The 21,403-nt window shown below is 45.5% G+C and overlaps 1 protein-coding gene across 3 annotated transcripts in view; it reads right to left on the bottom strand.

The window, feature by feature from the left end:
• Window positions 1-21,403, bottom strand: part of SCRN3 (secernin 3) — a 196,992-nt gene that overhangs the window by 51,729 nt on the left and 123,860 nt on the right. For all 3 annotated transcript variants that reach the window (XM_069225372.1, XM_069225371.1, XM_069225373.1), the window contains exon 7: window positions 11,379-11,559. In XM_069225372.1, coding sequence (XP_069081473.1) covers window positions 11,379-11,559 — 181 coding nt within the window. The remainder of the gene's footprint in view (window positions 1-11,378; window positions 11,560-21,403) is intronic.

Here is a 21,403-nt window from a genome sequence, read left to right as displayed (position 1 = left end):
TCCCTCTACGTTTAGAGATGAGGTGTCGAAGGGATAACTACTGTGAAGTACATAAATGTATATTGTTTTAAACTAATTTTTACAATCTTGCAGGACTATTAGTAAAAAATGGTAGAGGAGTTCTGAATGCTCTCCATTAGTAGGAATACGTAGTGAGGTCATTGTTTTTGAGAGGGAGTGTGTAACAGATAAGTACTAGGATGAGTAGATGGTTAATTCCCATTTTCTAAAATAGTTACAATCTCGCAAGACTCTTGCAGGATCATTAACAGTAAAAAGGAGCAGGTGATCTTTGAATACACTGTAGTACGCACACGTGCTATAGTAGGAAGGAGTATTACTGGAGATGGTGTTTGTCAGAGTGAAGTATTTACTCCCAGTGGCTTTTTATGAGTTGAGAGTAGGGTATAATCCCTTCTTACACCCTACTATGCACATCTATTATCAGAGAAAAGGGTTGTAGGAAGCTGGCTAACTATGCAGTGTACCAAATGTAGGGGTACACTATGCAGATAGTACAGGCGACCCTTATTGGCCAACAGAGTTAAAGTGATAATACTAAATGCTCTCTTTTGTTGTAGTGTGGGCGAGCAGTTAGCCTTAGCATAGGGTAGTGCTAGGCATTTGTTGAAAACACAAAGGCAAAATAAATGAGACACACACTCAAAAAGAAACAGACCAATTTAGAAAATAACTTTTCTATTATTTTAGGCACCACAAATGTTCAGAATTAGTTAAGTACTGTTTGAGATATTATTTTGCACAGTGAGGTAAGTAAATCACACAAATGCACTTTTACGTGGTAATGGCTTTCAATGGGAACAATTATTTGCAGAGGTATCTTGATGGTCCCCATTAGGTCGTAGACTGCTAAGGGAGCTAGGTCACGAGAACCACCAGCAGTTTAATTTCACCTGCCCTGGAGAATCCACGTGCAGAGGTGCTGGATGGGTCGGTTGCCTTATGTACTGCATGGTCGGCAAAGAGGGGGGTGGGCATCTAGAAACAGACTGCAGAGGGGGACTTAAAGGCAAGTCTGGGGGCTCCGAACCAGTGGTTCAGTTGGTGAGGGTACTGGGAGCAAAGGGGCACAATCACAGTTGTGGACCAAGGCCACGGTCTCGGGTGCAGGGAGTTTTGGTCGGCCGGTCCTGTGCGTCAAAGGCACTCATGGTGTTTGGTTGGACCTTCAGAGGGGGAAGAAAAACAGGAGGGCCACTCCTGTGGGCAGCCTCATCAGTTGCGACGTCAGTCGATGGGTCGTCTTTTGAAACTGTGGTGTCTGGTGTAGGGAGACTCCTGGTGTGCTTGGCCTCTCCAAACATGGTCAGGAGGCAAGTCTGTCCTTCTGGAGCACGATAACCTCCTCCTGCGTGACTGCTGCATCGGTGAGCCTGGTCAGCAGATTAGTAGACAGGACATCAGAGTTGGTGCCTGCCGGTTGCAGGGAATTGGCTCCTCCACTCCAAGGGAGATGCTGGCTGGTTTGCGAAGTGCTGGTAGCTCTCCCAGGCTTTTGGGAGATGCACAGCTGTAGGACGAGTCGGTCCGGACGACTGTCGGGACAGCAGCAGGTAGGCAGTATTTGGTGTCAAAAGTCCAGTCTGGTCCACAGTTCTTGCGTTGGTCAGCTCTTCTTTGCCCTACTTCTTCTTCATTCAGATGAATGTAAGTTCTGTGTGTCAGGCGGCCACCTAAATACTCAATTTAGGGGAGTCTAGGGTAGTAGCCAATGGGCTACTTACCCCTTGGGTGACTATATGAGCACTTCCTGGGGGGAGTGGATATAACCCGGTCCCAGAATTCCCCATTCCACCAAACACAAGATGGTGGAACCTTTCCTTTGTGGAACACATCACTCTAGGGGGTGCAACACGCCTGCTTGCATAGCTAATTTCCCACCTATCCTAGTGTCATATGGGCCTCAGGGCAGTGGTTGGTCTCTCCCAGGTCTGGAAAGCCAAGGTTGCGTATCAAAGGCGGCAGGGACTTTGAAGTCCTTGGCTTGGCATGCAGATTCACTAGCCATCCTGCAGGAGGAGGTGACAACGCCTTCCTCTGGAGCAGGAATTGCTTATGGCTTCTGAGAGCGACGGGTCTCGCCTCCAGATGGGCAGAAACTCATCTGTGATGGCAGGTTGGTCAATACCAGTCAGCCAACACACTAGAGGACTAGTAGGTTTCAGTGGGCACCTGTAAGGTGCCCTCTGTTTGCATTTCACAATAAATCCAATACTGGCGTCAGTATGGGTTTATTAAGGCAAGGTGTAAGGTACCAAACACCATAGGTTCAGTGAAGCCATTATGTAGCTGGGAAACTCGTAATGACCAGTGCCCAATACATACCTTAGGATGGCTTCCCGGTTCACTTACAATATCTAGCAAATGAACTAGGCCTGACAGGGGCATATCTGCTCATGCAGATATGACCTCACATAAAATATAATGCACCCTGCCTTGGGGCTCTAAGGCCTTCTGTAGGGGTGATTTACATATATTATATGCAGTGATTTTGGCATGGCACACATTGAGTGTGCCATTGTAGGAGGCTGGACTGGCTTGTAGTGAGTACCAAGGGGTACTTGCACCTTGCACCAGGCCCAGGTATCCCTTATTAGTGTATAGGGTGTCTAGCAGCTTAGGCTGATAGATAATGGTAGCTTAGCAGAGCAGCTTAGGCTGAACTAGGAGACGAGTGAAGCTCCTACAGTACCACTAGTGTCATATGCACAATATCATAAGAAAACACAATACACAGATATACTAAAAATAAAGGTACTTTATTTTTATGACAATATGCCAAAGTATCTCAGTGAGTACCCTCAGTATGAGGATAGCAAATATACACAAGATATATGTACACAATACCAAAAATATGCAGTATAGTATTAGAAAACAGTGCAAACAATGTATAGTTACAATAGGATGCAATGGGGACACATAGGGATAGGGGCAACACAAACCATATACTCCAAAAGTGGAATGCGAACCACGAATGGACCCCAAACCTATGTGACCTTGTAGAGGGTCGCTGGGACTGTAAGAAAACAGTGAGGGTTAGAAAAATAGCCCACCCCAAGACCCTGAAAAGTGAGTGCAAAGTGCACTAAAGTTCCCCAAAGAGCACAGAAGTCGTGATAGGGGAATTCTGCAGGAAAGACCAAAACCAGGAATGCAACAACGATGGATTTCCAGACGAGGGTACCTGTGGAACAAGGGGACCAAGTCCAAAAGTCACGACCAAGTCGAGAGTGGGCAGATGCCCAGGAAATGCCAGCTGTGGGTGCAAAGAAGCTGCTACTAGGCAGTAGAAGCTGAGGATTCTGCAGGAACGACAAGGGCTAGAAACTTCCCCTTTGGAGGATGGATGTCCCACGCCGTGGAGAGTCGTGTAGAAGTGTTTTCCTGAAGAAGACCGCAAACAAGCCTTGCTAGCTGCAAGTCGTGCGGTTAGGGTTTTTGGATGCTGCTGTGGCCCAGGAGGGACCAGGATGTCGCCAATTGCGTCAGGGGACAGAGGGGGCGCCCAGCAAGACAAGAAGCCCTCTCAGAAGCAGGCAGCACCCGCAGAAGTGCCGGACCAGGCACTACGAAGTGGTGCTCACCCGAAGTTGCACAAAGGAGTCCCACGCCGCCGGAGGACAACTCAGGAGGTCGTGCAATGCAGGTTAGAGTGCCGTGGACCCAGGCTTGGCTGTGCACAAAGGATTCCCTCGGAAAGTGCACAGGAGCCGGAGTAGCTGCAAAAGACGCGGTTCCCAGCAATGCAGTCTGGCGTGGGGAGGCAAGGACTTACCTCCACCAAACTTGGACTGAAGAGTCACTGGACTGTGGGAGTCACTTGGACAGATTTGCTGGATTCAAGGGACCTCGCTCGTCGTGCTGAAAGGAGACCCAGGGGCTTTGGTGCCTGCAGTTGCAGGGGGACGATTCCGTCGACCCACAGGAGATTTCTTCGGAGCTTCTAGTGCAGAGAGGAGGCAGACTACCCCCACAGCACGCACCACCAGGAAAGCAGTCGAGAAGGCGGCAGGATCAGTGTTACAGAGTTGCAGTAGTCGTCTTCGCTACTTCGCAGTTTTGCAGGCCTCCAGAGCGGTCAGCAGTCGATTCCTTGGCAGAAGGTGAAGAGAGAGAGATGCAGAGGAACTCGGATGAGCTCTTGCATTCGTTATCTAAGGAAATCCCCAAAGCAGAGACCCTAAATAGCCAGAAAAGAGGGTTTGGCTACTTAGGTGAGAAGATAGGCTAGCAACACCTAAAGGAGCCTATCAGAAGGAGTCTGACGTCACCTGCTGGCCCTGGCCACTCAGAGCAGTCCAGTGTGCCAGCAGCACCTCTGTTTCCAAGATGGCAGAGGTCTGGAGCACACTGGAGGAGCTCTGGGCACCTCCCAGGGGAGTTGCAGGTCAGGGGAGTGGTCACTCCCCTTTCCTTTGTCCAGTTTCACGCCAGAGCAGGGCTGAGGGGTCCCTGAACCGGTGTAGACTGGCTTATGCAGAAATGGGCACCATGTGTGCCCATGAAAGCATTTCCAGAGGCTGGGGGAGGCTACTCCTCCCCTGCCTTAACACCATTTTCCAAAGGGAGAGGGTGTAACACCCTCTCTCTGAGGAAGTCCTTTGTTCTGCCTTCCTGGGCCAAGCCTGGCTGGACCCCAGGAGGGCAGAAACCTGTCTGAGGGGTTGGCAGCAGCAGCAGCTGCAGTGAAACCCCTGAAAAGGCAGTTTGGCAGTACCCGGAGTCTGTGCTACAGACCCGTGGGATCATGGGATTGTGCCAACAATGCCAGGATGGCATAGAGGGGGCAATTCCATGATCTTAGACATGTTACATGGCCATATTCGGAGTTACCATTGTGAAGCTACACAAAGGTATTGACCTATGTGTAGTGCACACGTGTAATGGTGTTCCCGCACTCACAAAGTCCGGGGAATTGACCCTGAACAATGTGGGGGCACCTTGGCTAGTGCCAGGGTGCCCACACACTAAGTAACTTAGCACCCAACCTTTACCAGGTAAAGGTTAGACATATAGGTGACTTATAAGTTACTTAAGTGCAGTGTAAAATGGCTGTGAAATAACGTGGACGTTATTTCACTCAGGCTGCAGTGGCAGGCCTGTGTAAGAATTGTCAGAGCTCCCTATGGGTGACAAAAGAAATGCTGCAGCCCATAGGGATCTCCTGGAACCCCAATACCCTGGGTACCTCAGTACCATATACTAGGGAATTATAAGGGTGTTCCAGTATGCCAATGTAAATTGGTAAAATTGGTCACTAGCCTGTTAGTGACAATTTGTAAAGAGAGAGCATAACCACTGAGGTTCTGGTTAGCAGAGCCTCAGTGAGACAGTTAGGCATCACACAGGGAACACATACCTATAGGTCAAAAAACTTATGAGCACTGGGGTCCTGACTAGCAGGGTCCCAGTGACACATAACAAACATACTGAAAACATAGGGTTTTCACTATGAGCACTGGGCCCTGGCTAGCAGGATCCCAGTGAGACAGTGAAAACACCCTGACATACACTCACAAACAGGCCAAATGTGGGGGTAACAAGGCTAGAAAGAGGCTACTTTCTCACAGCCATGTCATGTTTTCACTCATGGTTTGCACCATGACACGCAGTCCGCAATGGCAGTCTGCATGCAAATTGTGGGGGGGTCCCTTTGAGTGGCATAGTACATGTTGCAGCCCTTAGGGGCCCTCTTTAGTACCCAGGCCCTAGGCACTAGGGCTGCCATTTACTAGGGCCTTAGAGGGGTGCTAAAGTGTGTGACAATTGTATAAAATTCAACCTTTTACCTCGTTTCAGGGAACGTTCCTACACAAACCCCCAAACGAAAAGAAACAAGACTAACCATTCCCAAGAGAGTCTTCATTGTCTAAGTGGAAAGGCCATCTGCATTAGAATGGTAAGTCCCAGGTCTGTGTTCCACTGTAAAGTCCATACCCAGTTGGTAGATGGACCACCTCAACAGTTTAGGATTCTCCCCCTTCATTTGCATCAACTATCTGAGAGGCCTGTGGTCAGTTTGAACAATGAAGTGAGTACCAAACAAGTATGGTCGTCTCAGCTTCTTCAGGGATCAAACCACAGCAAATGCTTCCCTCTCACTGGCACTCCAACACTATTTTCTGGGGAGTAACTTCAGGCTCATAAAAAGCAACAGGCTGGTCCTGGCGATCAACGTTGGTGCCATGCTCAGAGCCATCTGTCTGCACAATGAACTACTTTGTATAATCTTGAGCTTTCATAATGAGCGTTGAGCACATTGCTTCCTACAGAGTGTCAAAAGCAATTTGACAGCTCACAGTTCAGTGTACTTTCTTTAGCTGCTTTTTGGAGGTGAGTTCTGTGATGGGTGTGACAATAGTGCCCTATCCCTTCACAAACCTCCTGTAGTACTCAGTCAAGCCAAGGAATGTGCTGGCTTGGGTCTGGGTTATTGGAACCTCCCAGTCCAGAACGGTCTGGATCTTGGGCTGTAAGTGTTTAACTTGGCCTCCATATACAACAGAACCCAGCCGTATCTGGCACTTGCTTGCCTTGATAGTGAGTCCTACATGCTGCATGGCCTCAAGGACCTTTCCAAGATGGATCAGGTGATCCTACCAGGTGGAAGATTAGATATGCTGCACTAAAGGACTTTGTTCAGCAACTTTTGGAAGGTGGCAGGGGCATTCTTTAACCCAAATGGCATTACAGTGAACTGGTAATGTCCATCTATAGTCAAGAATGCGACCTTTTTGTTGCATCCTGGGGTTCAAACCAATCTGTCAGTACTCTGATGTTAAATCAAAACTACTGAGAAACTTGGCTAACCCTAACCTGTCAATTAGATGGTCCTCCCTTGGAATGGGACTGGCATCCGTCTTAGTGACAGCATTGAGTCCCCTGTAGTCCACACAAAACCTCAGCTCTGGTTTACCTTCGTTGGAATGAGGTTTGGGGACTAAGACCAGTGGGCTGGCTCATGGACATTCAATGGGCTCAATCACCCGTAGTTTCAGCATCTTGCTGACCTCAGCTCTGACTTGATCATACTGCCTGTAGAATTTGCTTTTGACTGGTAGGTTGTCCCCAGTGCCCACAACATGTGTACGCCAGGTGGTCTGGCCAGCGATCAAAGAAAAGCCCAGTATACTGTATTAGGACTTGCCTGCAGTCAGTCTGCTGTCACCAGACCCATGAGCAGGGCTGCAGGAGAGGAGGTGAGGGAGAGGTTCACTCTTCTTCCTAATCCCCATCAGTGACCATTAGCATAGTCACATCAGCCCTATCATGGTAGGGGTTAAGACGGTCCACATGGAGGACCCTGTGAGCGCTCCTGGGAGTGCCAAGGTGCACCAAATATGTGACCTCTCCTTTTCTCTCAAGGATAGGGTAGGGTCCACGCCATTTGTCCTGGAGGCCCCTGTGTGCCACAGGCTCCAAAACCCAAACCTTCTGCCCTGGTGGTACTCTACTAGTGCAGCCTTTTGGTCAACCCATTGCTTCTGGAGCCCAAGGCTTGCCTCAACGTTTTTATTTGCCTTCTCCATGCACTCAGCCATTCTGGAGCGAAGGCCAAGCACAGTCCACAGTGTCCAATTTGGGTTCTCTGAGAGGCCTCTTAGCCTTCCCTCACTCGACTCAGTGGTCCCCTAACAGAATTGCCAAACAAAAGCTCAAAGGGACTAAATCCCATTCTGTTCTTTGGTACTTCTCTGTAGGCGAAAAGCAAGGACGACAAAAGGATAACCCATCTCCTGAGTTTTTCAGGAAGTCCCATGATCATACCTTTCATGGTCTTGTTGAATCTCTCAACTAGATCATTTGTTTGTGGGTGGTATGGGGTAGTGAACTTATAAGTCACACCACTTCCCTTCCACATTGTTGTTAGGTATGCAGACATGAAGGTACTACTTCTGTCTGATAACCACCTCCTTAGGGAAGCCCACTCTGGTAAAGATACTCAGGAGGGCTCTGGCAACTGCAGGGGCAGTAGCAGTCCTAAGGGGAATACGTGGTGGCATGATCCACTACCATCAGTATAAATCTGTTTCCTGGTGCTGTTTGAGGGTCAAGGAGACTAACAATGTCAATCCATACCCTTTCAAAGGGTACCTCATCTCATGGAAGTGGAATTAAGGGGGGCTTTGGTTTGATACCTATCTTTGCACTAGCTTGACAGGTGACACAGGAGCTGCAACACTCCTTTACCTTCTGGAACATACGTGGCCAGTAGAAGTGGTTGACTAACCTACTCCAAGTCTTTGTCTGATTAAGATGCCCAGCTAAGGCGAATGTCTTGATAATATAAGTAAGAACTGACTGTACTGCTGAGGCACTACCACTCTCCTATTGGCACCAGGTTTGGAGTCTCTGGCCTCAGTGTAAAGCAGTCCCTCCTCCCAATAGGTCCTGTGGGAGCCACTGACATCTCCCTTTTCCTGGTCAGCAGCTTGCTGCTTCAGGCCTCAAGACTGCGACAGGTCCTCTGTCCCTGGCAAAGATCTTCCCTAGAGTGTCCTCCTGGGGCTAGGAGCTCTGCCGTTTAAAGCCTAAATTCCTAGGGCTCAGTTCCCTCACGGGCTGATAGCTCTACTCCCTGTGGAGAGGGGATCTGAGCTTTTGTCTCCTCTGAAGTTCTTTTCGCAGACTTCTTGCCTTTTCTCTTGGAGGGTTGGGCTATTCTTCCAGGCTCCAACTCCTCTTTTTCACTCTGACCTTTGCACTGTGCTCTAGTTTTCACACACACCCACTACGGTATTCCCAGCATGGCTTTTCATCTCTACCTCAGCACATGCTGAGGTCTCCAGATCATTTCCTAGCAGACACTGGACTGGCATTGCAGAGGACACAACCACCTTCTTTTGGCCAGACACCCCTCCCCATTCTAAGGTCACCATTGCCATGGGATGGACCTTGGTATTGTTCTCAGCACTGGTGACTAGATATGTCTGTCCAGTCAGGTATTGTTCTGGGGATACCAGTTTTTCAGTCATCATGGTGACACTTGCCCCTGTGCCTCAGTACTTCTACTTCATCCACGGTGATATGTGGCTTTTGGCTGTATTTCTCCAGGTAACTGGACCAGATAGCTAGGGCAGCTACATCACCCCACCCTCAGAGATTAAATTAACTTCAGTGTGCTCTCTAGAATGGTCAGGTCACATCAGAGATCCCATCTGGAGACTCGCCACCCCAGTAGAGGTGGGGTTAGGGGGTGCACTAGTAGAAGCCTGTCTGGGACAGAAAGAGTCCCCAGTTTGGTGTCCACTGGTCTTATAATTTAAACACCAAGCCTTTTTGGGATCCCAGCTCTTACACTGGTACCCACTCTTTGATTGGGTAATTTTGTTGCTTCAGACTAAGAAGCAGGTGAGGAGTGATGTTGAGTTCCTCAACTCTTTCCTCTCAGGTTGACAAGTTTTACTATAGTTGGGACCTTTCTATAAAATGAAAAACATTTTAAGCAGACTTTTAAGGCCTAACTAATTAGTACACATTTAAGATTTCCAATACAATTGGACTGGGGGGCTGAACACGGGTCCTAACAGTTCAGATTAAACATTTGGAAACAATTGAAACATATACAGAATATTTTTGATTTAAGTCAATTGTAGGTTTCTTCATGGAAACACCTATTGATAAAGTGCTATCAGCACATGCTAAGTCTTGTATCCCACCGCTGAACCACCAATGTAGGAGGCTGTCTATGCAGTGTACCAAATGTAGGGGTGCACTATGCAGATAGTACAGGCAGCCCTTATTGGCTGACAGAGGTCAAAGTAATAACCCTAAATGCTCTCTTTTTTGGTAGTGTGGGCAAGCAGTGTAGGCTTATCAGAGGGTAGTGCTAAGCATTTGTTGAAGATACAGTCAAAAATGAGAGACACACTCAAGAAGAACTCAAGACCAATTAAGAACAAGAACACGTTTTATATTGTTTTAGACAACAAAAGTCTTCAGAATTAGGTAAGCACTGTTTGAGATATTATTTTGCAGAGTGAGGTAAGTAAATCACACAAATGTGCTTTTACGCAGTAATGCCTATCAATAGGAAAAAGAAAACATATACTGCATAGACGTATTTGCAGAGGTATCTCAGGGTTCTCTTTAGGTCGTAGGGTGGTAGGGGTTTAAGGTCACGATGATCACCAGCAGTTCAATTTTACCTGCCCTGTGGAATCAGGGTGCAAAGATGCTGGATGGATTGGGTGGCTTGGGCACTGCAAGGATGGTGAAGAGGGAGGCCACTTAGAAACAGGCTGCAGAAGGGAGCTTGGGGACAAGTCCAGGAGCTCCCAACGGGTGGCTCAGTTTGTGTAGGGTCCTCGGAGCAAGCAGTCAATGCTTGCTCCCAGGCGCTCGGGTGCAGGGGGTTTTGGTCAGCTGGTCATTTGCGTCAAAGGTGCTCACGGTGTTTGGTTGGACGTGCAAAGTGGGAAGAAAAAGAGACAGTAGGCTCACTCTTCTGGGCAGCCCAGTCTGTTCCGTTGTCCCTCGGTAGCCAGGTCATCTTTTGAAGTGGTGGTGTCTGGTCTAGACAAGAACATGCCTTGGTGCCTGCAACTGCTCCGGCACCCCAGGTATTGGTGCAGGGTATATCCTTGTGGGCTTGGTATATTCAGACTTAGTGGGGCAGGTCTGTATTTCTGAAGTATGGTGGAAAACTGGCCCACCAACAGAGAGATTGTCTTATGTTGGTTATAATTTAAAAGAAGTATAATCAAAAACATTATCTATAATGTTTCATTAGTGGTAGACGAGTGCAGTGGGGAACATATATATTTAAGGTGTGTGCAAGATAACTGTAAGCCTAGAAGCAGTTCCTTCAGATTGGTGGGCGCTTCATAGGATCTCACTCAAGCGATATGTACACTGATGACACATACCCAACCACGTGAGTAAGGACCATCACGTTGCCACATGAATAACACACTGTAGAAATAAAAGGTGCTGAGCATGGTGCGCTCTTGGTGCTAAAGTGGCTGATGAAATGATATGTAAGACAGTAATAATATTCACTTAACAATCAACTAATTTCATCTGCGATTTACACCTGCTGTTGCTACTCCGAGTGTCTAAAATACTTTTTAAAACCCTCTTCCTTCTCCTCATTTGTTGTACCATGTGATAAAACATCAGGAAGATAAGTGTAGTTCAAACTGAAGCATATCCTTTTGCAAATGTACAAACAACTGAACTGTTGATGTACCAGTACCTCAGCCGCACCCCTCGTCCCCAAATAAAGGAAGTACAAAAAATATAAGGGAAGCATACTATGAGTTAATTGGTAATAGCAGAATACAAGGGGTAAACTTATCTAAATAGTTTCAAAAAGGTAGTTTAAGGCATTCCACAATCGGCCACATGAACATTACCTGAGATTTGTCCATCATGTCCATGACAATCTCGTGCTGTATGAAGAGTTCGTGTCTTCGATCAGGCTTGGTTTGAAACCTTGGTTTTTTTTTCATCGGGTCCTCAGGACCAAATATTGGTGACATGGTCTTTAGCAAAGGCACAATATTTGGCACAAAAATGAAAGGCTTAAAAAAAGACCTAGAAAGAAAAGACACTTTATTTTAGGATATGTAAAATTATAAATACAACTTCAGCTGAGCAACATTTTACATGTATTTTCTACCAAAGCCATTCATTCTTTTGTCACTTTTCACTTCAGAAATAGTTTAGTATTTAAGATCCTAGAGTGTTTTGGCCCCAGTGTGTATTCAAGGTTAGTTTAGGGAGACGCACTTACTGACTGACAAAAGACCACGACTCCACTGACTAAAGACCGCTGTCTTCCAGTTATGATCTGCACGCATTTCTCCATGTTCCTAAGACTAAGCATCAAGAGTTTTGTCCCTGAAATTGTGTTTTATTAAGTCTAACACAGAAGACAGTGCTGAAAAACACAGTTTTCTTAAATGGTTATGTTGTAAGAGCCTTCTTTTTTTATATTGGCGTGAATGTCCCACAAACTAGATTGTTGAATTTTAAACAATATCAACATTAACTAGAAAACTTGAAAGTCTCCTTTGCTCAGACTTCCAAATACTCAAAAACTGCCTGCACTTCATCCAGACTTGGCTGCCCATCACTTACCTTAAGTTCAACTATACTAAGACATAATTCCTACTATTCCTTGGGAACAAGCAATAACTAATTCAAATCTGTCTAAGTTACATGGACGAACCTGAACAACTTCGAACCCTAACTTTCACCAAGTGCCTTGTAACTCGGATTCAACTGGGACACCAGACACAAACTTCTCCCTCAAAGAAACAACTGCCAGGAAAATCATGATGGCCTGATACCAGCTCTCTACAGAAAAAAGGGAAAACATTCCTCCCGGAAAATTACTTCATAATAGCTATTTAAGCTCTTGTATTCTTGCCCCTGGATGGCGATAATACTGTGGTGCACATCCTCACATACCCCATACTAGTCCCACTGAAGGTTATTCGTCCTGGCACAGCAGATCAACTGAAGGGCCTAAAGAAACAAAATTAAATCACACATACTTTTACAGAACTGAACTGCCTCACCATATCAGCCCACAAAATATTTAAAACCAGCTGCATTATCTGCAAAGCCATCATGACCGACACCAGTCTACCTGCTGATAAATTAACCCCCGCTAGAGACCCTCAACACATCTGCAGTCAGGACACCATCACAATAAGGACTAACAAGTGCAAAAAAGTATAAAGCAAGAATAAAATTTCCATTTATGCACTGAGGATCTGGAATGGCATCCCTGTGCCCATCAAAACCACCATAACTCTCATCAAATTTGGAAAACCGCTAAAATCAAACCTTTTTCAGGAATAGTACATCACAAAACATAGTAACAGTCCAGCCATACTCTCAAAACCCAGCTTCCAATTCAAGCCACTTTGGAGTTTATGCCTGCCTTGACCCGCACAGCGCTTCACTGCCTTTTGGCTATGTTCACACTATACAAATATCACATACATAAACACATTCAGGGCAGAATGGAAACCATTGCAATTTATTTTAAGGAAAGGGGATGGTGGAAGGAAAGTCTTTAGGTTGTGATTATTCAGCTGCATTATTCTCAGTGTTTTACAGCTTGTTGAACAGCTTCTTTAGAAGGCCGACAGGAGGTCCTTCCAGTAGACTAACTCGATACAGAACAGAACCGTGGTGAAGGTGATCATATGCATTCCTGTATGAAAATGTTGCAGTCTATAAGAACTATTGAAGCCTAAAAACCTTTGTTAAGGTTGCAAGGAAATCAACTCAGAATATACATTTATCCTGCCCGTTCACTACATAATTGTGTTCCAGAGAACAGATACCCAAAAAACACATAAGAAGTAAACAATAGCTAGTCATTTAACATTACCCTTATGCATTGAACACAAGTGGTAAGAATATTACTTAAATGGCTGCCCTAGTTGGTCCTTTCTAGAAGTTGCTGTTAAATTACTTATAACAACATAAATGACCTCTATCACAGTGTCCTCTGACTGTCCCATGCTTTGGTAAAAATCCATGACCTAGCTGCATGTTGGTGACATCAATAGGCTATCACAGATATATAGGAATATATATATATACATACTCCCCTAAATGGGCTCGGAACATTTTGCTTTGGTGATGCCAGAGTGGTCTTGTACCTCTGTTTTGGAGCAAGTAGATCCATCATAGCTGTTTAAGAACGATTGCATCTTGCTGCTTCCACGCGAAGGCAAGATGCTGGAAATGCTTGTATAAGTACAACCACAATTTAATGAAGGATTCTGGACCCTTATAGGCATGCCATCACGCAGGCCAGAGGATGAAGTTGGCTGTTGCCTTGGTTATGAATGATTTAAAAAGGCTGGTTGGTGGTGGTTGTGTCGGGGCTTTGGCTCTTTTAGATCTGTTCCAGCTACAAATTTCATCGACCACTCCATCATACTGACCTATTTTAGGGAAACTGGCATCCCAGTCCTTTATTAAGGACCACATATGATCCATTCCTTTGTTTCTGTTAACCGGTAAACAAGAAAAATCAGCTGCCTGAAAGTAATCGATTTTGTTCCCCCTGCTATTTTGTATATGTATGTTATCTTTTGCCAACCTGTTACAATCTACTAAGCCTTAGAATTATATGTATGTGGATGATTTCCAGCTTGGTCTTGGACTCAACACAAAAGCCCACCTGATCAGCGCCATCTTCCTCCTGTGGCTAGACCTTGATATTAGCGATGGTGCAATGATGGATGTCAACTCATGTCTTGAAACTAAATCCAACCAAGACCGAGTTACTCATCACCAGAAACTATTTTGAAAATTAGAGTCCATCCCTAGAGACTGCAGTTATGGGTTTCCCCAGTATCAGTAAGTATTCTGGGCATCTACGTCGACATCAGGTTGCCAAGGTTTTTCAAAACCCATTTCTATCAACGTAAGGGAATCAAGTTTCTTCCACACATCAATCAGAAACCCCACATTTCCATAGCCATCATTCTGATTCAGGAAACCCTAACAAACTAACAAAACATTAGCAATTGTCACAGAATCCGGATACTTAAGTGGTTTCTGACCATTCGAAAAGATATCGTATTACCTCCACTTTGACAGCCTGCCTTGACTGCTGTTCGCAGTAGCATCCTCTTCAAAGCATCATCCAAATCTACCAGCTTCCAAATAAAGCTCACTGTGAGAGAGGAGGTAACCTGGAGAGGGCGGGGCCTAAGGCGGGGGCAGGGTCTTGAACCCATTGTCTCCCCGGTCATTAAAGTGTGTGGCTATTTTGGTAGAGGTGGGGCTTTAGGCAGGTTAATGCCCATGAACCACTTTAACCCCACTTGAAAAACAAACAGCCTTCAAAGGGTGCCACTGATGTCATGGGGAGGTATTAAAGCCCTGATAGTCATCAGTTGAGCTTAGCATTACACATAACACAAGTTAAAATTGCTTTCTTGAGGTGTTCTCAACTTGCATTGTCTTCCTCGCTGTGTGAAAGGAGCCTATTTCATGTGACACAGTAGCGCTATGTGAGTTGGAGGATCATCTACCAAGGTCAACCTCATTTTATTTGAGTTAAATTGTGCATGCTCACAGTGATCCTAAGAACTAAAGGTATTAATCATTCCCAAGATCAGCGTCTCCACTTTTGGAGCTAGAGTTCTTTTGGTTGCAGCAGTCAAACAGTACAATAACTTGCTAACAAGCCTATGAAATGAGGCCTCCTACCCAGCATTTCACAAGTTGCTCAAAACATGGTTGGTATCCAATGATCTATAAATTATTTCCCTTGCCATTTGTTTTTTTTTAACTTCATAGTTACCTTACCCTCTTTTCATCTTAATACTGTCAGTCATGTTTTCTTTAAACACCAAGATACCTAGGTGAAAAGTTGTGCTTTATAAATATAAAATAACGGCAATGCCTTGCTTCCAAACAAAATCTCTCTCACTGGAAAAATCGCAATGTGCATGAAAGTACCTTAATGCAGCTGAACAAGAAGTGAGCGTGTTGAAGTGACCTGCTATGACAGGGCTTAATAGTCTAGTCTTTTTGATATGTATTAAAGGTTAGGTACAAAGAGTTATATACTTTACCATTTATTACATTTGTAATATTAAAATAACTTTATTACGTTGTTCAATTAAATAAATATTTATTAACCATATTTTTTTAATTTCAACAAAAAGCGTATGTTTATTTGAAAAGTCTTAATAATTGTATTTATTGCATCCACGCTTCCAATTAGGTGTTATATTTAAAAAAACATTTTTTTTTTTTTTAAACCACTTAACTGAATGCCGCGTGGCGCTCCGCTCCTCTGTCTCCTTGCTGCAGGCACAGCTCCCAGCCTGCCCTGTGGCCAGTCCTGACGCTACTCAAAGCAGCGTCAGGGCGCTACCAGGCAGACTGGGAGCCTGTGCAGGCTCTCTCTAGCCCGGCATCTGTGTTGCTAGGCTGGAGAGAGCTTACTGCACATGTGAGACGGCCGGCCAAACACACATGCGCTTACTGCTTGTCACCCATGGGGCCCGCCCTTTTACCAAAAAACAAAAATAAACAGAATTGATTATTGTTTTTTGGTAAAAGGTTTGCAGCTGCCTCTGCCCTAATGGAGGAATTGCCACTGTTTATTTACAAAAACACGTGATATAAGATAGATAAAATGGGGCTTCGCTCTCGACCCCTGTTAGGCTGGCCATTGTCCCCTTCCAACCAAACAACTCCCACCCAGACTTACAACCACTGATAATTACTTCTTGGGTCCTTACCCCACCACCTTTTTCACCTCGCCCTTGCTGTCTCTACCTCCCTACAAAGCAGTCAGTTTGTAGGCTATGTTCCCCTGCTACTCAACTAATTCTGAAACCACTGTATTTGTGCAACACGCTATACTGTACCTTGAACATGTAACCTTTGTGTGTCTATTTGTTGATAAACGGAATAAAAATGGTTAAAAAGTAAACAGGCAGCTACGGTGTTGCAATATCACCTGAAGCCATTACCATGACAACTTTAAAATGGATATGAAAATAAATCACCATTTAACTAGGCACCCTAGGATCAGGCAAAATAATTAGCAGTTATTTAAAAAAAATGCGTAGAAAATACATTTTCAGTCACCACTGTCACTGAAGAGAAGGGAACTACTTTTAGGTGGATGTGAACAACATGTGCAGGCTCTGTGCAGTGACTGAAGCAGAAGGTAGCCGATGTGTAAATTGGTTTCACCAATCCCTCATGCCCTATGCTGTGGTAGGAAGAAACAAAACGTGAACAACAATTTAACAGTGTTTCAAAAGGAGTGCAACAACCTATAACAGTAACCAGCTCTTGGAGTCCCAATGGCTCCAGAAATTTCTCACCCACTCTATTGTGGTATGCTTCATCATAGTTAACCATACCTTTTCCTGGTAGGATAGTTCTGCCAGGACAGACTCAGTCTCCTCCTTGAGGGAGTTCTTAATAAAGAGATACTGGAGAGAAGAAGGGATCCATGTTTTTAAAATTGCCTTAATGTAAGCCCAAAGAAGTGTAATTTTAGTGAGGGTACCCCTGGTAAGGTTATAAAGATGAGGGGGCTCTCTTGTGAGTACTATGATTCATACACCCTCATGATTGCCAACATGTTTCTGCCTATAGTACTAGTACTGCACATATGGGTTAGAGGCCTTCATCAGACCTAAGATAGATCCCTACTTATTTAAATGTTTCATACCTCAGTGGATCTAGTAGGAAATAATATAACTGTATAAATAAAAATAGCAAAACAATGACATCTTACTTACACATCCAACACTGGTCATACAGCTCTTTTTCTTTACTTTCAGCCATGTTGCAACCTATCTAAGAAACACTGGCAAAGCAAACAAGCCAACAGATCTCAGATAGGCGAGACCTATTGGCATTGCCAATGCTTCTTGCCTCTTCTTGCTCATCCACTCATGCTTGGCCCATCCTTTATATCCTCTCTCAGACTTTTCCCTTTTGCGCTCTCTGCCTGTTTCGTCTCACCCGCAATTTTTCTCCATTTTCCTGATTCTATACAGCTTTTTTTTCCTCCTTTTGTGCCCTCTACGTCTTTTGTGACCTTGCTGCCTTTTTCTTAGTGTTGCATACTCATCTGCTTTCTTGCTATTTGCTCCTGTTCCACCCTGCACCACCCACCGTCTCCTGGATCTCCTTTCCCCTCCCGGACCTAACTTAGTGGCAGCCGTGCCACTGGTGCGTCAAAGGCAAGCATTTCTGCAGAAGTCCATGATAAGTGTCAGAACCTCTGAACCTCCTCCCACCAACCACAACACCTGATGCTAGTCGGCCACTGACCTCCAGGCCTTGAACACCGGGCACCCTTCACCTAACTGCTGCCAGGCCTCCCCCTCCTACACACAGAGTACATTCTTCTGCACCACTGGCTGCTCTCCTGCACACCCTCTGGCAGCCCCTGTTCACCAACCTTCCTCAGCCCGCACCCCATACAACACCCCACACACATCTCACAACTCACCACGAATTGTCTCTTTCTCAACATTAGCTCAATCAAAATATGCCATTAAAGTATGAGAACACAACTTCTCCCCACACCTTCTCTTCCAGACCGAACATGGCTCACCCAGACTCTGGACCCAGCTTTGTAGCAGCAAGACAGGACAGAACCTGTAATCCTGCCGGAGGACAAGCAGTCTATAAAGAATACATCCACTGCCTTATATCCTCAGCAAATTCCAGTGACGACCTGAACACAGCCCTGGAGGGTCAGCTCTGACGAACTCCCGGCCTGAGATCAAACTTCGGACATACCATTACAGACTTCATCACCCAACTGGCACTCAACTCCAGCTCCTTCATCCTCCTCAGTCACCTCAGTTTCCAGCTAAAAGGCCATGCTGACCAAAACACCGACAACTTCCTGAAAGACCTAAACACACTCAGATTCATCCAATGAGTAAAGGACCCCACCCACTGCCGCACACCTCCTCAACTGTGTCTTTACCAACTTCTCCAGCCACACAGGGGACAAGCCCACCCCTCTCATCAAGACCAATCACTGCCTTGTCTGCTTCAGCCTGCACCTCCGCCACCAATATGGAACCGCACCCTCCAAAGCCACTCAATATGAAAGAAACAGGATCCCCAAGGACACAAGTACGCCATTGTGACAAACCCACTGGCCATCGCACCAAGACCTCTCCCGATCCATCATCAACTTCCACACCCGGCAAACCTCCTGCACTGGCTCTCTGGTCCTCACTCAAAAGTAATACCATCCCCAGGACTAGTCCTCAAGTCAGCTGATATGCACAAGAACTACGACACTCCAAATGCCATAGCAAACAACTATAACACCAGTAGAGAGATACCCACAACAAAAATAACAAAAGGACCTGAATAGGCATCTCCGGCTCTACCATCACAGATAGACCAAAAGCTTAGCATTGACCAAATCCATTGAGAACAGCCCCAACAATGCCAAAGAACTGTTTGCCATATCAAAGGACTTCACCTGCCTTGCCCATAGCTTCACGACCGCCACCCAATCACATGTCTGATATGTCTACTATTTTGAGGAAATAAAATCCCTCATGAAAGCAGAGAAGGCCACTAGTCAGACCACATTTGAGGGTAACACTATCAGCATCTACCAAGATCTTTCCACCATCACTCTCCAGAACCTTTGAGTAGTCCGGGTGGTGAATAACATTTTCATTTGCAAAGCCATACTCTACAAGAGATGGCATCCACTTGGACTTATTTACACCTAGGACAAGTCCCTACACCTAGTGAAGTCTCTCACTGAAGCTAGAAACATCTTTCGTATGGCAAACTCACCAGATGGATCCAAGTCCTCTGGGTTTTATTCATTCTCAGCAACCTTAAGGCCCTGGAACACAGATGGCAGAGAGCCAAATATTAAAAGAGCAGAACAAAACTTATGGCGGGGATGACGGCGTCTGGAATGAAAGCAGTGAGGACTCAACTGCAGGTGGCAAGCTCTCTGCCACCCACCAGCTTGAGGGATCCGCAGTTTGGTTAAAACAGGCCTAGGGCTGCTTTTGTAGGCTGTGGCCCGTATGGGTTACAGTGGCTATGTTAGGAGGACCGATTAGGGTCTGGGTAGAAGAGAACAGCAGTGCAGTTCAAAATACTCATATGCAAAAAGATGGTGATGCTAAGTAACTGTTTTCTTTTGGGTCACACAGAGGTGGAAAATAGAATATTGTTGCTGTTATGGTGTTTTAATTATTGATGGGTTAAATTTGGGGGCGGGATGGCTCACCATTTGCCACTGCTCGCAACAGCATTCTTAGTTTGCCCTTCTCAAGTAACATAATATATGGCCAGTGCTAACTAAGTAGGCCAATCAGCCACAAACCCTTGTTTTCTTGATTACAAACAGAGAGATCTCGATAAAAGAAAGTAGCAAGCAGGAAAGTACAGATCTCAAAGCGCCGGTGAAGAGGCTTGCAATGTTTTAGTGTCCGAAGGACTCCAAAAGCGATATCTGCCTATTGCAGGACACTCACTCAGCTTAAAAAGACTGGCCCTCCATGCACTCAAGATGACTGACTGACACGGGGCTAATGGATATCTTGACATCTACACACCCAGAGAGATGAGACTTATCATTTTTCTCAGCAACTCACCAATCATAGGCTAGGCTGGATAACGTCTTGGGCTCCTTCCACCTGATAAACAGGATAGAAGAGGTGGATATTGTGGTCAGGGCAATTTCAGACCACATGCTGACTCAGCTGGTCATTAGAATGACACAGGATTGGGCGCTGATAGAGAGGTGGTGACTTAGACACAAGCTGCTATGCAGTGATAGAAATAGCTCCCAAATTGCAGAGGCAATAGTGGTGTTCCTTAAAGAGAATGACATGGTGGAGAAAAGGATGCATACACTTTGGGACACACAACAGGAGTTTGTCTGAGGGTTTTGATATCACTATCGAGATAGGAAACAAAAGCAGGAACAGCATGTGCTCCCTGTAAGAGATAGAGGTGGTTCATAAAAGGATGGGTGCACAAATGATTCAGCGCAAAGTGAAGGGGACAGGGTCCAACTTAAAGCATTAGATACTGAAAGAGTTCATTAAGCACTCCCCAGGCTAAAGCAAACATTATAAAGTGGGGAATAAAGCAAGGAAGTTGCGTACTTGTAAGCACAGGAAAAGGGTCACAACCATCAAAATTGAAGAAGGTGTAATGACCAAAATGGATACACGATGCAAACAAGACGTTAGGGTTTTTTCATAATGAGCTGCACATGGCACAGCAGGAAGACGCAGAGGTGGCTGCAGGATACCTTCAAAGCAGAGTACTGACACAGCTAACAGATACCCAGGCTTCCTCACTATATAAGACCAGCCACCCACCCTATAGCCTGTGTTTATAAAATACAAAATTATAAGGCCCCCAAGATGGAGGAGTTCACAGGGATAGTCTATAAAACCTTTGTTGACTCCAATTCTCACCCATCTGTACAACTCGTTCGGGGGTCTAATAGCTGTTTCTATGAGTTATTCGTCGACAGCCGCCCCAGATCTGGAAAAGACTGAACTTTGTGTTCCTCCTTCTGGCTCATATCTTTATTAAATGAGGATGTCAAACAGAATAGGCTCTCATATGCAAAGCCTTATTGACTCGGACCCACCTGGTTTTATACCAGAGAGGAACTGGTCAGACAACATTAGATGCATCCTGCACGGTGTTGACAAGTTAAGAGGCCAAAGAAGGTAGTGTTACTCCTACTGGTCAATGATGAAAAAACATTTGACTGGGTACATAGGCCATACCTCATGAAAGCACTGGAGGTGTTTGGCTTTAGCCCTAGATTGTTCACTTGAATACTCAGCTACTTTAGGGATCTAGTTGCCATGGTCTCTGTTAATGGTGAGGTTTGGACTGGTTTCATATT

This window comes from Pleurodeles waltl, chromosome 3_1 (genome assembly GCF_031143425.1).
Source record: "Pleurodeles waltl isolate 20211129_DDA chromosome 3_1, aPleWal1.hap1.20221129, whole genome shotgun sequence".
Lineage (NCBI taxonomy): Eukaryota > Metazoa > Chordata > Amphibia > Caudata > Salamandridae > Pleurodeles > Pleurodeles waltl.
Note: the sequence above shows the minus strand (reverse complement) of the source record. Positions and strands in the feature narration are given on the sequence as shown.